The sequence below is a fragment of the Larus michahellis genome, chromosome 4, assembly GCF_964199755.1.
Source record: "Larus michahellis chromosome 4, bLarMic1.1, whole genome shotgun sequence".
NCBI lineage: Eukaryota > Metazoa > Chordata > Aves > Charadriiformes > Laridae > Larus > Larus michahellis.
Window position 1 is genome coordinate 85,234,740 of NC_133899.1, and position 17,491 is coordinate 85,252,230.

Consider the following 17,491-nt stretch of genomic DNA (forward strand, 5'->3'; position numbering starts at 1 on the left):
CTACTTTCTTTTACACGCTCATCACGTTTTTTGTTTAAAACCAAAACCAAGCCAAAAATAAAAAGGAAAAACAAATGAATGTGGTGTATTGTGATAAAGCTGTTTTCTTTTACAATATTGCATGTTAATTTAAAATGCAAATATGGTTAATGGCTAATATAATGGCTATAAGTAGTAGTTTTACTCTTTGCAAGAAGAATTTGCTTCCACATTTGCAAGTTTTGCAGTTTGAATATTCTCTTAAAGATAAACTGGAGAGGAAATACACGTTATTTTTTTTTGCAGAAACAAGTTCAAAGAATGGATGAAGATTTTAAAACACAGGCACTTGACTCTACTCTTCAAAGTCCATCAGAGACATTACTTTCCATTCGACTGTTAGACTTTAAAACGAGTTTATTGGAGGCAATGGAAGAACTGCGTATAAGAAGGGTAAATATGTATATGTTGTTTTTTGGTGTTTCTTTGTCTTATTTCTGTCTCCTTGTATGTAATCTTAGAAAATGCTGCATAAGTGTGGGTAAACTTCATGCTATATTTTAAGTAATTCACCAACCAGGATTTTGTTTAAAAATGTCATGGGTTTAGGCAGTGTCTGTATTAGAAATTTCTCTGTAGCTAACACAAAGGCAACAGGGTTGCATGGGAGTGAATTTGGCTTTCCTATGGTAACGTACAAAGTTGCTACAGCTGATCACCAGGCTATTGACAAAAATGATCTACATTAAATTAAATTTCATTGTAGTTCTCTTTAAGAGCAGCCTTTGATATGAAAAGGAAAGAAAGAGAATCCAAGTCATTGCCAAGTCCATAAGCCTTTCTCATTTCATAGATTGATTTACCATTTGCTAGAAAGGCAGTGATTTTGACTTATTTTTGTCTGTTTACTTGTGCTTTTCAGAATTACCTAAGAGGTCAAAGAGCTACTGTGATAACCAAATCCACTTTATTTCACCATTTTTAAATCGCTAAACTGTTAAGCTAGAGCCCTACAATAATAGCGTATTGAGTATTGGGAGGGTGGGGGTGTTTTGTTTTTGAAATATGAGTTGAATCATCTTGCAGTATTAAGGTAAAATTGTTTCTGCGCTGTTGAAGGCAGCTATATTTTGCTGTGGTTAATTTTTCAGTTACATTTTTCTGTGGTTACTTTTTCAGTTGTATGTGTGTAAACATTTGTTTCTCTTTCTCCCCTTAGTGTTTCTGAACTGTTGTATTTTTTGAAAGACCTAAAGTATATCTTTCTGCATTTGATGAATTTGACCTGTTCAGATGATGTGTATTATTACTTTTGAAATATTAGTATTGATGACATGCTTGATTTATGCTTATTTTGATCTAAGTTAAATGCTATAATCCTCTCTTTAAAAAACCATAAAAAAAGAATGACTGCCATAAAAAAAAAAATCCAAGAAAAAAGCTGTATGATCCTACTTTCTTGGTGCAGTATTGTTGAAATTCATGACAGTCTGATCCCTAGACTTTTGTTACAATGGTAGTGTTTAGTGTAGTCTATTTTTGTATTAAAAAAAAAAAAAAGACTGAAGACTTTAACTTTTATAATAATAATTGGAGTGTACTTTTCCTTATAAGATCTGTTAGCTGAATTCCATTTACATCTTTACCTTAACTTTGCATTTTTAATGCACTTGATCAGAGCTTAAAATGTTTATGGAGTGCTATGAGGTTTCATCTTTTGAGATTTTTTGGTTTTGTTTGTATTGTGTCTGCTATACTGCAAGAGTAAGTGATTGTGATTTTTATATAAGGATGCCTCAGGAGGGTGAGCAATTTTTTGGCGTAAAGGTATTTTTAGTTTCAAAATTGATGCTAATGCCAAGAGCCAATTCCATAGTTAAGACATGGCCCTAAATTTCTAAAACATCTGTGCCTTCCTTCACCCTAAAAAAAAAAAAAGTGGATGTTTACCTGTTTCTAGTTAGAAATTTACATTAAAAAAAAAAAAAACTAAGCATTTTACAGCTAGTCAAGTTGAAATCTTGAAGTATCCCTGAATGTGTTTTTTGTTTGCTTTGCTTTAGCAATCAGTATAGGGCTGTTTGCTTAGTATTTTTGAAATTTGGAATATAAACGTTAATATTTTGAACAAGCAAGCGTTATAGAACAACATGGACATGCCCTTCATTTTTATTTTTTTAAGTAGAACTCTATATGGATGTTTTTGCTTAAAAAAAAAAAAAAAGCTACAAAATCTTCCCCTAATTTTACCTCTTAATGTCTTACACTCAACCAACATGAGGTTATTATGTAAATTTATAATCAGCCCTGAGAAAAAGGTAGTGCATAGACCAAAATACAGTGCTTGTCTTGCACCGTGATAGTTTTTCCATAGACAAAAATGAAACACACTACCTTAAACTGTGTCACCTAATGCATAAGAAAGTGAAGTAAAAGTTGAAGTTCTGCTGGTTTCTTACTACTTTTGCCACTTCCCTTCCAAGTTGCTTGTGAGGCTCACAGTAGATTGATAGCCTGATGGAGGCGGTATAGGCAAGTATAGTGAATTTTACTCTCAGTTTTGTCTTTGACCTGTGGCTTGACCTTAGACAAGATATTTTACCTCTGTTTGCTTCTGTTTCTCTTCCTATTGTTGGTATTGCTTGTCACTTAGACAGGAGTCTCTTCAGGACAGGAACTATCATGTATTTTGAGTTTAATAAACTGCCTTGAGTGGTTGGTTGTACTGCAGCATAGCTTCAAATTAATAAAAATAAATTTGTAGATAAAATTATCTGTGCAAAGCTAGATAGACAATTAAATATTAAAATATTTTGAGACTTGATACAATCCATACTTGTTATTTTAAAGTAGAAATTTAATTTTTCTGAATATGCTTATTTATAGAAATGCATTGAGTAACTTCAGAGCACTTATCTGTTTTTCACTTTCCTTGGTTAAACATATAGCTGTAGTTAAACTCTCAAATTAAAAATAATTTAGAGGAGTTGCTCATAATAAGTGGCTGTTCTGCTATTTTACAGATGAAATTCCAGTTAATGGTAACTGTGGATGTTTGTTCTGGAAAACGCATTGCTTAAATTATTATACTTGATACAGCTTCACTTTATTCCTTTGGCTGTTCATAGAGTCTTTGTTCTTAATATGAATTGACTTAATATGAATATGTATGTAATTAGAAGCTCCAAAAAAATGGTATTACTCTTTCCCCCACCCCTCAGGGATTACTTCACACTCCAATAGAGTTTGAATGTTCTTCTATTTTTTGCCAGTTTAGCTTTCCCACTCATCAAGTCCCATCAGCCCAGTGATTCTTTTGTGGTGGATATCCCATTCACTTTGTTCGAAGTATGTCAGCCTTGCTCTGCAATCACCTGAGTTAATTTTATTGAGTAATAAGAGATGAACCTTTTCTTAAGGGATAAATATAATCGATTTTGACAGTATAAAGTTGCAGCATAGTGGGTCAAATTGGAAGTCTTTAATGCTTCCTAAAGTACAATGCATATAGGACTACTGTCCTTAGGTTTAAAGATAATGTTTACAAGGACAAGAAACCATATATATTGTGTATTGAATTATTTTCTTGTCCTAGATACAAAAGAACCCATCCTTAGCCAGAAAAGCATGTAAACCTAGAAATCAAGGAAACTCTTCCTTACTTCCATAGAAATGTATTCTAATACCCTGAGGACATGAGTATTTTTAGCAGCAGTTGAAGCAGTGTAGGTGTTGATTAATTGGACACAAGAATGATAAACCTTAGTGATGATTTTTAAAATTGTACTACTGTTTTTCTTTGGTGCAAAGGACAAGTTTGAGTGACCTGTTTCCATACCTGAAAACAAGCATCTGTTTGAGGCTCTTTCTGGTGTTAACTGGAATATCACAAAGTCTGGCTAGTAACATAGATTCTGTCATTTTTTTGTCTTGAGTTCATTAGATTTGATACTCTTCTGTTTAGTAAAAATTACAAAGAATAAATTTTGCTTTTTTCTCTTTGGGGCAGTTATGATATAGATATAACTTGGTAATGCTTATCTTTTAGCTAAAATACTTTTTAAGAAACATTTTTTCCCAGCTCTCAAATTTACTCATGTTTCTCACAAGGTAATTTTTCAAATAAATATTTTAATATAGGATTCTTTAAATATATCCTTTTGGAACCCTGGACACCTCCCCATGCCCCCTGAATTTTGTACGTTGAAGCCATATTTTCTAGTTACTGGTAGTTACCATCCTACTATTTCTGTCAAGCACTATATAAAACGCCCTTGCTTGAGACAAAGAAGTATGTTGATGTAGCAGGTGGTATCAGAATCAGCCACCAGAAGTGGGGATGAGATGTCTCATTTGCCAGGGAATATCATACCTGTGCTCTCACAGCACATGAATGCCTGGTCTCAAGACTTCTGGAATCAGTTCCGCATTGTGGACAGGAATATTCTTTAAAGGCTGGTTGGTCCTATCACTTTACTGTCATTGACTCTGGTCTCCTTCCCTGCCCCTAATGCTCTTTTTCCTTCTCTCTTTTCCCTGTTTTTCTTAGTTTCTGTCCCTTTCTGTCTTCCATTCTGCCTTCCGTTTTGATATAAATTAGACCTCCTTTTTGTGCTTACCCACTTTCATGCTGATTGCCAGAGAGCAGTCACTGAGAAAGAAAATTCAAGAAGGATATTTACTTACTTATTTTCTAGAAGAGACAAATCCTGAGTCATATCTCTTGTCATGATGCAGACATTGTGGCTCACAACACCTCACCTTGAGTTTTTTCTGGTTTCTGTTCTCAGAAGCTGCAGCTCACGCTCATGCTGCAGAGCTGTATGTGCTCTTCCTTTCAGATAGATTTGAGCAAGTTTATCTCAATTCCTCTTACTCTACCCTTGCTATGGCTTTGTTATTCTAATCCAAGTTCTATTGGATTATGGCCTATATAGTGGCCTATTTCTAGGTTTTCTTAGAGGAAGGACATGGAGCATTGCTCACCCTTAACTACTCTCTCCCATTTCTAAAATGTACTGCTGCTTTCTGGCAGCTATGAAGAGGTTGCGCTGCACAGCGTAGACCATAGAGCACATTGTAGCTCAGGATACCTGAGCTGGTCTCTTCCAGAATGGAAGAGGTGTACGTAACTGTGCAGAGCTAACTCATCTATCTATTTAGCACTGTTCCACAGATAAGATGGGCAAGTGGAGTTCACTATTGAGATGAAAATCGGAAGTTGCAGTATAAAGTTAGTTGGGCCCAAAAGGCAAGTTGGTTTTTGAGAGATTAAGTGAAGAAAGTTGATGAAAGGGAATCAGAACCAAAAAAATCCTAACACTTTTATAACTGGATTTTCTGCCTAAGTGTAAGTTAGGGTACTTCTTAGCAAAATGATAGAAACGAAGAAAGCTGAATATTAAAAAAAGGGGGAAAAAAAAAAAGCAAGTATGTGGATATAAATGAATAAGCAGTATTGAAGTTTATGGATCTCATGACTGTGACATACACAACATTGTTATTCAAGTCAGTAAGAGGTGTGTTAGCTTATAACTTGTGTTAGCAAATGATGTGGCTTTTGAATAGGAACTGATTACTTGAACTTGAAGAGAAGAACATTATAATTATCAATGCAAGCATTTAAAGGAATATATTTAAATAGAGGAGATGTATTTAAATACAAAGCAATTTCAGTCTGTGCAGTGGAATCAAGGACAGAGCAATGAAAGATTTCCAGAGGAAAAGAGGTAGTTGATATACATTTCAATTTCTCTGCTTCTGAAAATGAAAAGTTTTTGAGAATAAATTCCAAATATATGATTACTAAAGATTTTGGTTAACTGTCATAACTATTAGGATTCAAAAATGTATCAGGAACTAAACCTGGAATAAAGCTGTGATAAATATTTTCTTTCCCTTTAACATTTGTCCTGGGAACAAATCTTAAGAAGGATATCCATGCAGACTACTAAAAGTTGTGCTGGACTCTTTAGTTCATGAAGGGTATTCTAATTATAGTATGAAACAATCAGAAACTGTAGTTTCTGTGAGTACTATTTGATTGACCTGCATGAGAAATTGGATGTGCAATTTTGTAGGAGGTAGATTATGAGTTCAAAAAAGATAATAAAAGTACCTAGCAGCAGTTTTGGCTGCTTGGACATGAGCCAGCTGTACTCTGTTCCTAAATCTGTTCAGGGTCAAGAATCGAGGGGGCTTGACCAATCCACAGCCCATCGTGTAAAACTACAGCCTGAAGCAAACACTTTAAAGAAGGCTTGACACTTTCTAAAGGTTATAACGAGTAAATAAACCATCAAATTACTCCTCTTTTATTGTTATGGTAGTCTTTTTTATAAAAACACTTAAATCCATGTAGTCCTAAGGCATCTAATAAAAAATGAACACTTTTAAGGTTTTGTGGTTTTTTGATACCTCATGAAAGTTATATACAATATTATTCTCCAAAGTATAGCAAAAATGATTTTGTTTTATTAAACAACTGGTGGAACTTCAAAAAAAAAAAAAGTGTTTCACAAGTTTTAAAAGCTTTCAATTCAAAACAGGTAAGCTATAAATGTCCTTTGAACGAAGTAAAAATGATGGATAAGGCTTATAATTGTTAGCTATTTCACATGAGAACATTTTTATCATATAATTGTCATTCTCAGTTTAAGTATTTATGATGTGTATTGTTTTCAACAGTAGTTACATATATACACATTTTTGATAGCTTCCAGAGTTTCCTTTATAATTTGGGAGTAAGTTGGAGGAGTGTCGTTCACTTAGAACTTTGGTTCTTATCCTTTAGTACTCAAAGCAAAGGGCTCACTTAAAATGGAATGTAATGCAGTTTTCAAACTTCTATTATTGTGTTTATTTAGTTAAATGTGAAGTTCTCAGTATGGATGTGGGAGTTAACAATTATAAATGTCTTAAATTTTAATATGCTGTTTCTTAGAACAATTGTAAAATTTCAAACCAAGTATCTGCACAAAAATATATTTCTGCGAGTGTTTTCTTTTCATTGTTCTTATTAGGATTTAAAATACCTATACATTTTAAAATGGAAACGCTGTATATGCTTGACTACAAATAGTCTACCAGTTCCATTGTTTATGAAATCTTTCTGTTGTTTTGTACTAAACTTGCTTCTTTTTTATATACACCAAAAGCTTGGTTTCATTTGGGTAACTGGTGCATTTTGGTAAGCCCTGTCTATTTGAATTGAAGTTTTCTTTGTCAAGAATTCGTGACACTAGTATCTGCTATGTTGCTCCCCTTTAAAATACTGTATTCTTTCCCTTTATTTCATGATAAGTTAAATATGGATAGATACTTGTTGATCTCCAACAACCATTGAAATTAGTGATATATTTGCCATAGATTTTAGTGAAGTCAGAAACACAGGGCATATGTTAAGCTTTTTTTTTTTTTAATCTCTGTTACCACTTTATCTTCATAGCTCTATTTCTTTTCTGATGCTAGTTGCACTTTGAAGCTTGTTTTGTAAATGCTCTAAACTTGAGGTTTTGGCGTATAACAAATACACCAAACCAGATGAGTTTGGAGAAAAAGACAGACAGCTATATGCACGGAAGCTGAAGAAATGCAGTAATTGGTGTGATTAGTTTGCATGTTTTCAAAATATATACCTGAAAAATGAGCTAGCATGTTCTGAAAAAGCATATTAGGACTCAATTGTGCAGGCACTTCAAGTATTCTGGAGGCAGTTTTACTGTCCATTATGTTGATTTAAGTCTATGCTAAGTGTCCCGCAGCAACATGGTACTGTTGCTTTTGTTACACCTAGTACAGATTCTTGGGTTCCCCAAGGCTAGATCTGATCCATGGGATAACTGGCTACCTCCTTCCCCTGTTTAGTTGTGCACTAGATAAAAAAATCTGGTTTTGTCTCTGAAATACCGTAACATATGCTGGTGCCTGTACAGGGGAGCGGTAGAAATACATTGTCTGTAGCTAGAGAAGAATACTACTGCATGCATTTTGATTGGTTTAGGAATAAGTTACATGGTGTGTTTAAAGGTCAGATCTTACAATCCTTCTTACAATTTTGAACAAGGCTTTTGCTAATAATATATCGTTTTAATCGTGTTTGTGGCTTAATGGCATAAATTGCTTAAGGTTACACTTCTATAAGAAGCGTAAGTCAACCTCATTTCTTTATCACTCCAGGGAGCTTAGGGGGAAGTATTTTCCTTCAGTACTTATAGATTAGTATCAAAAACCAAATTCATTGCAACTGCAAAGTACTATTTGTTAAAGCAGAACTGGAAAGCATTGATAATTTTTCAATTCTCTTAATTTTATTTTATTTCTACCATAAGGCACATGAAAACTTTAAGTCTCTTCTCTGTCTATATTCTACTGGTACATATCAGAGATGCAAAAGCTAAAGAACTTTTTTCTACTTCTCTGTGAGCCAAATTTTTATTTTACACGTGTTCAATATTTTATATGTAAAATTCACAAAAGAGTTGAGGCATATTTTCAGATCCCACAAGTAACTCTTGAAAAGCTTAGGAGCAGCCTCCTGTGGAAAGAATTGTGTTCTTTCTGTCCATGCATGTGCCTGTAAACTGCCTGTTAATCAAGGAAGTCAGTTTTGACCCTAAAACCTATAAAAGATGTAAATGTCCCAAACCTATTTTAAATCACCTTGAGACATATTTTTACATTTTATTTCTATTGACAGTACAGTGGGGCTATGGTTCAAATGTTATACCAAGTGAGAAAATGTTGCAAAATCTTCTTTAAAACAGTTTTTCAGAAATTGTTGAAGAGTTGTAAATATCCTTGTATCAAAAGTGTGGAACCCTCATTTGTACTGGGTTTAGGAAAGAATTGCAGGTTTAGGAAAGAACTGCATTTCTTAAAGACCCAGCATACTTTATTCTTTGTAGCCAAAACTTTTGTATCATCTGTTTCACTGTGGAGGGAGGAAGAACCTCAGTTTGATCTTTCACTGTTTCAGAAAATTTATTACTTCACCCAGAGGTAATATTTTTCTTTTTTTTTTTTTTTCTCATTGTAAGTAATATTTGTTCAAATAGTTGTTCATGGTATTGCAATTCAGTAGAATTTTACTTAAACCCTGATATCAAGAGAATAATCTTTTTGAGGCCTGCTTTTAATTTTTCACTAGAGATCCATAAATGGCTTTTTTTGACTTGTCACTGTTTCCCTGAGGTTTATAACCACTTCTTTTGCAGTAGTCTGGGTTGTTGAGGTATGGGTCATTTCAAGAGTGCTTATTTTTTCATCAATTTAGAATGCAGGTTTTAAACTGGAGTGGCGAAGTTGAACTCAAAAAAGCATAAAGGTGCACATAATATATCAATATACAGTAACTCACAGAACATATTTCAGTTGTTGGGAGTACTCTTTTACCTTCACACAGTCAGTTTGACCCTTGTTAGAGTGTCCAACACAAGGCCTCAATAAATGTTAGTAGTGCATCAGTTCATCAAAGGGAAGTCAGTTTTGCCTTAATATGGTCACTTTTTCAAGGTGCTCATCAGTGTGCAGAGAAAAGGCAGGAAATTAGCCTTCTGAAGCTCGGAACAACACATTAGTGTAGCTCTCTAAGTCTTTAAAGGATATTCATTATTTTGACTGTATGCAGTAACAGGACAGCAGTGAATTGCTTATGATATACATCAAAAGCCTAAATACTGTTCTTGTAAGAAGTCATGACTGTTTGATAGGGGAACCTGTTGCTTTTCCTTTGAGTATTGTATTTGTAAAGGAAGGCCAGTGCTCATAAAAAATTTACTCAAAAGGGAAGTTGATTCCAGTTAGGAAAATTTGACTTTAATACCAGAATGTTTCAGGAAAATTAACATAAATTTTTAGCAACTGTGATTATCAGCAGATAAGTCTCTTATCACAGTAATAGTTTGATTCTTGACAAAGTGCTTCTGCAAGAACAGGAGATCTAATGCACCTTCCTGGTACTACTCCGTCTTCTGCATTGTGAAAAACTTCAGACTTCTCAGATTTTCAGGTAGCTCATCTTATTGAAAATACACGTTGATTATCCATGACTTCTCTGTAACCTCTTGCCTTCACCTGGTAGGTCAGAAGGCTTCTTAGCACAGAAGGTTATGACAAATATTTCACTTTTTGTAACACTTCACAGCAATTACAGAAGTAATTGCTGGCACAAACTTCCAGTTCTCCTGGGAGATGTCAAAAAGAGTGAAGATTTAGGTGCTTTGAGTTAAATAATTAAGATGTCCCAAAGACTCATTAACCATGATTATCTGTGTAACTGACTAACAATTGATTCTTGAAGCATTTATTGCAGCTTTCTGAATTTTTCTTCATCTCAGTATTTTGACTCGGTTTATCAAAATATTCAGTTTTCATTTTTCAACTGTTAAGTCAAGTCTGGTTTATTCCCTCTGAGTCTGGTTTTATTGTAAAATGCAGAAGAGAATATGTATGAAATGGGAACTGTTCCTGCTAATGAAAAGAGCTATAATCCTAGCTCCTAAACTTCTGCTATGCATTTCAATCTAAGTTATTTATTGTGCAAATTTCCTGACCAAAACAATTGAACTCATCTACTATTTCACCACATACAGAGAGCTTTTGTTTCCTTTTTTTGCTGTGCAGTGTGCAGGCACATACTGTTCTGTGTACTGGACTGTAAATGAAGAAGACTATGAATATGCAAATTATGTTGGTGTTTGATTTGCAGGTACTGTCTTATGTAAATAATTTATTTTTTTTTTTAACTAGGAAACGGAGATTAATTATGAAGATCAAATTAGTAAAATTGTTGTAGAGAAACAGGAACTTGAATGGCAGAAGGTAACTTTCCTCCATGGTTTTAGTGTTTTAACTGCTGGGATTTCATTTCAGTATGTTAATATAATATTTTATATAGAGACATTTGGTACAATTCCCCTTTTGAAGGCTATTGTCATTTCTAATAGTAGAATGTGGCCAATAGTTTATTGTCTAGTCATGAACTTCTGTAGTTTTTATACTAATTTGGATTGCGCCCAACGTAGAAATCTGATTAACAAAAGAGTGCCATCATAATATTTGGCATGACTGGAAATGTTCAATCAAAAGGGATGTAAATATTGAAGCAATAAGACATTTAGCTTAACAAGAGGGATGTTGACATGTTAGTGTGGGGGAAGCTACGCAGCAGCTTCTCTCTGTTATGGTTGGCTTTGGCAAGTGCAAGTATCAGTGTAGTTGTACAAACAACTTCACTTTAAATGTTTTGGGGGTGAGATTTTTTCCAAAAAAAATTATTTTAAACAGAAACTTATGTTAGACATACTCAAAAGTGGTTTGACAGCTTTTAAATGCTCAGAATGAAGTTTTCCGTAAAATAAGCCTAACATTCTTGTAGGGTTAGGGCTCTTGAGGTTATGCTTTCATAGGAAATCCATTCCCTTCTCTAATACAATCAAACCTATGACCCCTGTCACTAGGTCAAAAGATAAAAGGCTTCACTCTGTATATTTTATGATCACAGAAAAAACAATAATTTCAGCTCTATCCTTGATCTTGGGATATTTAACATCTTAGTAGTAAAGGAAGACTATTTCATCTTGGAGTTCATCCTAACCATCTTAAGTTAATAATCCTAACTATGTGCTTTTTTTTTCCTGAAAGATATACACGTGCATACAGAAACAGGAAACATTTTATATTTGTAAAAGCAACATTGCTTTCAATTTGTAATCCTTCTTTGCTTTTCTTAACTTAGTATTGCAGTTCTTAATAATCTAGGTTCAAAAGGGATGATTTCCATTCATTCTGGGACCTTGACAGCAATTTAATTTACCATTAATAAAAAGATGGGACGTAAAGGCAGTTAGGTGTCTAAGTTTTATGAATACTGCTGCTGGTCTTGAAAAAAAATATGCTACAGTAGGGAAAACAGAGTAACTGGAGAAAATATTCCTTTAAATCTAATAAGTATAATCAGTATATTTGCTATAACATCACAATATCAAAGGTGATTTTTGTTTATATTTTTAAAAAGCAACTTAATTCTTCACTCTCCCTGCACCACACATACAGGGTATGTATGAAAGAATTTAATACAAAACTGAATTTCTGAGAAAGTTATATATAATAATTTTATTTAATAGTCTCAGCTGTGAGGCCTGTTAGGAAATGAGTATTTGTAGAAACTTTTTAGTCTCTTTTTTAGAATAAGTATATTATTTTATATATATACATATAATACTGTATATATATAATACTGTATATACTTGAATATACAGTACAAAGATGACTATGGTATGTAATGAAGACCTCAGCAATGCTGTTTTCCAGTTACCAATTACATTAATGACAAAATTGTGTTAAGGGTGACTGTTCTGTGAAACCAAACTTATAGCTACATAGACTATTATGTAATATTGCCTTGAATTCCTATAATTAAATAAATGTCATCTTAATTTGACAGTACTGTGGCTATAAAGTGTTATCCTGTAGTGAGTAGGAATACTCCACTGGGAGTAGCTGATTTGCTGTCACTGCAGTAGTGTTTCTGGCTCTCTAGTGTACTTGGTATGCCCTTTACCCACTAGAGAACCTGTGTCTTTGAACACAGTTGGAAGTGACAACTTAAGGAAAACATTCCTCAAGACTTTTGTTTTCACGTTTTTGAATATTCATTCATGTGTTGAATATTCGCAGTATGTATTGTTTGTTAGATGCAAATCAAAACCTTCTCCCCATATCTTACAATGAATTAATGAGTATGTTAGCGAATATAAAACACCTTACCTCCACAGATTCTTGTGTTCTATCAAAGGGCAACATCTCTCACTTGTGGAACTTGAAAGCAACACCAATTTGCTAGGGAAAGTAGCAATTTTGGAACAGGCTTTATGTTTGAAAAACTCACAATTTCTCAATTAAGGCAGGAGAAGAAATTAGACTTCTCGGGTGTAAAACAAATGATCAACTTATTTTCTTGCGGTCATTATTTTTAATAGCCTCAATTTGTTTTTGTGTGGTTATTGCTTAATCATTTCTTAGTTAAACATTCATCTATATTTTGAGATAGCTGTTCAAGAACAGCTGTTCAAGTCAAGAGCCTCTTGACTACCTTTACCTAATATTTTTTTTAGTGTCTAGAACTTTAAAAAATGGTCTTACAAACATATCTTCTGTATTACTTCACCACAGTTGGGGGAGATGTGGCCCCTATCTTGTATAGGAACATGATACTTAAAGATGTTAAAGAATTCCAACTTGCAGAGTGTAGTATATGAGATTATGATATGAAATAATAACAAAAATAAAAATAATAGTACATCTTTAACTAATTTTCTTGTTTTTATGTATGAGAGTAAAGCCAGACAGTAGGATGATAAAAATCTTACGCTATCACCTTAAGCTTGGTCTTTTCTGCTCTCTTTCAGCTCTTTAATGTAGTTTGTTAAATGGCTAAAATTAACTAAAAACAGAATAGCAGATTGTTATTTTTTAATGGGATTATATATTTTTAATGGAGATTAAAATTAAGATTCTATTATAACTACCTGGGACTGTGTCAAGATGCTGTCTTAAGATGGCAGTGGGTGTTGGATTGCTTCTGCAGGTTGATGAGATGGGTAAGAGTTGTTTATGGAAGTCTTATCAACAACAAAGCTGAATTCCAGAGGTGAGAATTATTACCTGTTATGTATTAAAAAGAAACTACTACCAAAAAGATAACTAGTTAACAAATGTCTCTTTTCAGTCTTCAGGTTTTGTTTTTAGTCAATCATGTCTTTCTAAAAATATTTAGCAAGGAATTAGTTTTTTTCTTGAAATACTATATGTAAGGTTTGCTGTAAGATAATATTTAAAACACGATTGTTATTTCACATGAGCAGGAAACTCTGCAGCATCAGACGGTCACATTGCACCAACAAAACAAAGAAGCCATGGCAGCTTTTAAAAAACAGGTAGCAAAATAAGGCCTTCTAGCTTCGACAATAACATTTTAAAATATGATGGCATAATAACAAACTATCAGTTGGTATTAAAATATTTTTCTGTTGCTTATAAAATGTTAGAATATACAGCTCAAAGAAATCAGGTCTTTTTCTTCCAGATACAGTATAATACCTGTATTTTGACAGTTTCTCCCAGTAAGCCACTCTTCCTGGGATTTTTCACTTTTATTTTTCCAAAAGTTCCTAGAGAAGAGAATGCTTCTTTTAATCTATTTTTGGGGCATTTTTTTCCCCTCTCTCTAAGATGGCGTGTCCTCTGCAAGGTTAGATTCATAAACCATGGTAAGAGATCTGACACATAACTTACTCTGTTCAACGTTTGAAAGCGTGCTTCAGTCTTTCAAATTGCGGTTGTGATTTTTTTTTTCTCCATAATAAAAAAATATGAATCCTGAAAGAACTTGCAGAGAACAGTCATAGGAACTGAAACTCTTGCACATGATGATGAAGAATTTATCACTAATGTTGCATCACAATCATATCGCACAAAAAAGAAATTGACAAGGAATTAGGTTTTTCTTTCTTGCAAAAATAATTGTGATTCACAACCTTACTGCTTGTGACTCTATAGTTACTATAGTTAAAAAAACAAACCAAAAACAACAGGAAGTACACTATGCAGGGTAATGTAACTGTATTGCCAAGTAGTATAAATAAAATTAATCCCATGTGATGTATTGATTTGTTGTTTTTTTTGTTTTGGGTTTTTTTTTTAATGCCACTGACAATCAAGTTACAGGCACGGATGTTTGCCATGGAAGAAGAAAAGGTACTCTCTGTTCCAGTAATTTGTTATTTGTTATCCAGTGAAGAACATAAGCAAATGATAATAAGTAAAACTTACTGAACATATTCTAAGTATAAACTAAGTATATTGCAATTAAATTATTTTTCTTGCTATGGCCTTTGCAAAATAAATTTCTTTATAGCCTTTGTTACTTTTGGTTTTTTGTTTATGGCCCATAGAACTTTAACTACTTGTGAAATGTCACTGTAAAATATACTTATGCTAAAAATTGGGGGAAAAAGTGTTCTTTGATAGTTCTATATTGAAGCTATACAAAATTTACTTTGTTTTGGGGGTTTGAGACAAATTGTCATAAGACTTTTCTGCATGCTAGTGAAAAATAACAATTCTAATTGGTTTAATAAAATCAGATTTTAATAGGGCTTTTACTGATTTATCCGGGCTTGTTTCCTAAGGAACTTGTGCTAAACTGAATTAAGATATACTTCAACCTGAATTTATGGGATTTTTCTTAACTACATGAGTTTTTATATCAAGCTGAGTGCCTGCTTCCTCTTCTGAATAAAGGATTTGCGTTTGGTATACTAGAAGCCTGTTTGAAACAGTGAATTCAAGGAATGTCTGCATGTGGACTCTATTGTTTCACTTAGATTTCCCAATGATTAAGAGTCGATGAGTGTGCTGTATGTTTCATAAGAACTTGCACAGAGCTTTGCAAACAGGTGAAATTGGTTTGAAAGTATATCAAAGTAAACTTTATTTGCTGCATTTATATTATCTGCTTGAGTTATTTTCTTGCTTGCACTTGGAGTTTTCCTTGGTTTTTTTTTTGTCCACACATACCTACGTAGTAGTCCCTGCTTTGTGTTTTAAATGACAGCTACTGTTTCAGAATTAAATTGTCAGCTGATTTCCACCCCCCCAAATACTTCTATTGAATTGAATAGTACTTTTAGCACTTTATACCAAAGTAACTGAAAGAATAAATTAAACTGTAATGTTTCAGGACAGAGTTTGAATACAATGACCAAATTTTGCTCAAATTTACATTATATGTACTTTTACTCATCAAGATGGTTTCAGGAGATTGCACAGCCAGCACTGTCTTAGAAATGAATGGAGCCCGCAGAGGTGGTTGAATGGATGTATTTGTTTTCCATGGCGTATTTTCTGAAATCTAGATTCTGCTCTCCATTGTATTGATTGCTGCCCAAGATTCTTACCTGATTTAATTCCACTGAAGTCCTTTGATTTAGTCACATGCTTATATATGTGTGCATGTATATATACACACACACATGCACATATATAAAAATATAAAATGTGCTTGCATGTATTTATTAATTCTAGTGGTAGCAGATTACAGTTCAGTCTGTGTGGGCTGGAAAAGTTGAGGAAGTTGTTTCTGTGAAGACCATGCTACAGTGGATAAAACAATGGATTTATCTGATACTTCATTGTTTAGTATATTTGTTCTAAAGTAACTTATTAATTCTGCCTCTTGTCAGGCTTGTCTCTCCTAGAATAGAAAATTTTAAAACTTACTGATTAGTCATAAGTGGTGAAAATATATTATTGTGTTTTCACTTTTCTTTTTATAGCAATATATACATACATGTTAAAATTATTTAGCTGAACTTTCACCCGTGTTCACCATTGAATTGTTCTGTCATAGTGGAGTAGTGCTATACTTTCATAACATTCTTGTTGTAAATACATTTATTCTGCCCAAATCCTGAAGTACCACTTCTGCTGATAGGGAAGATATCAACTTGCTGTGGAAACAAAAGAAAAAGAAATTGATGGACTGAAAGAAGCATTAAAAGCATTACAGGTAAACTATTATTTTTGTTAAATAACTTTTGTTGGTATGCAAGTGTCTTGGTTTAGGTTTTTCCACTGGTAAGAGAATAATTGTAAGAGGGTCCTTAAGGCCTTCTCATTTAATCTTTCTAGTACATGTACACCTCACTTTCTAACACTGAGTTTCTTTTCTGGCCTTCAATGTCAAGACTACTTTTAGTTAGCCTTCCAGCTAAACTTCTTTTTCTTCAGAAGAAATGCAGGCTCAAAAGTCCAAATAGCATGTGAAATGTGCTTTCTTTTAATTTCCATAGTCTTCCTCTTTCTTTCTATTCTTGTCATCTTATTTCTCACCTGTCTGGAAACTCTGGTTTTGGACTCCTAAACGGAAATAAGTATTCACACTGGGTCTCCAACTCACAGTGCTATCTCTGTTTTTTCCTGTTTTCCTTTATTTCACTAGGAGGTTTCTGTATTTGCCACTTTATCTATGGCTTTCCAATGCTTGTTTGTCAGTAAAATTGTGAGATAAACACACAATTTACTCTGGTGACACTTGGTGTTATTTCTGTGTTGTATTTTATATCATTACATGGTGTTGGAGCAGTTGTGGCTGTGATTCACAGTTGCTTGAAATAAAGGAACACATAGGGACATAGCTAGTATGTTGGTTTTCTTTTAAAGACCAAGGCAGATATGTTGAAAATGGATTAAAAGAGTAGAGCACTGAAGGTTTTTGTTCAACACAGAAGAGAATTAGCATTGTATCTCATTGTTGGATTTCAGGTATTACCTGGAGCTAATTATTTTTCTACCCAAAACTGAGTGGGATAATAATTAATTCTATTGAAAACAAAATGGTTATAATGAATTATTACCTATGATTTTGCAACATGTTTGGTTCTTATTAACACTCTCTTATAATGGGATGCATTTTCTTGGTATCAGACCATTTGTTTAATCATTTAGTTAA

At 33.5% G+C, this 17,491-nt stretch overlaps 1 protein-coding gene across 1 annotated transcript in view; it reads left to right on the forward strand.

Annotated features, from left to right (window-relative positions):
* Positions 1 to 291: 291 nt before the first annotated feature.
* Positions 292 to 17,491, forward strand: part of CCDC73 (coiled-coil domain containing 73) — a 57,108-nt gene continuing 39,908 nt past the window's right edge. Inside the window, exons 1-5 of the mRNA XM_074586199.1 lie at positions 292 to 432; positions 10,729 to 10,800; positions 13,845 to 13,916; positions 14,701 to 14,736; positions 16,475 to 16,549. Of these exons, the coding sequence (XP_074442300.1) occupies positions 301 to 432; positions 10,729 to 10,800; positions 13,845 to 13,916; positions 14,701 to 14,736; positions 16,475 to 16,549 (387 nt within the window). The 5' untranslated portion in view covers positions 292 to 300. The remainder of the gene's footprint in view (positions 433 to 10,728; positions 10,801 to 13,844; positions 13,917 to 14,700; positions 14,737 to 16,474; positions 16,550 to 17,491) is intronic.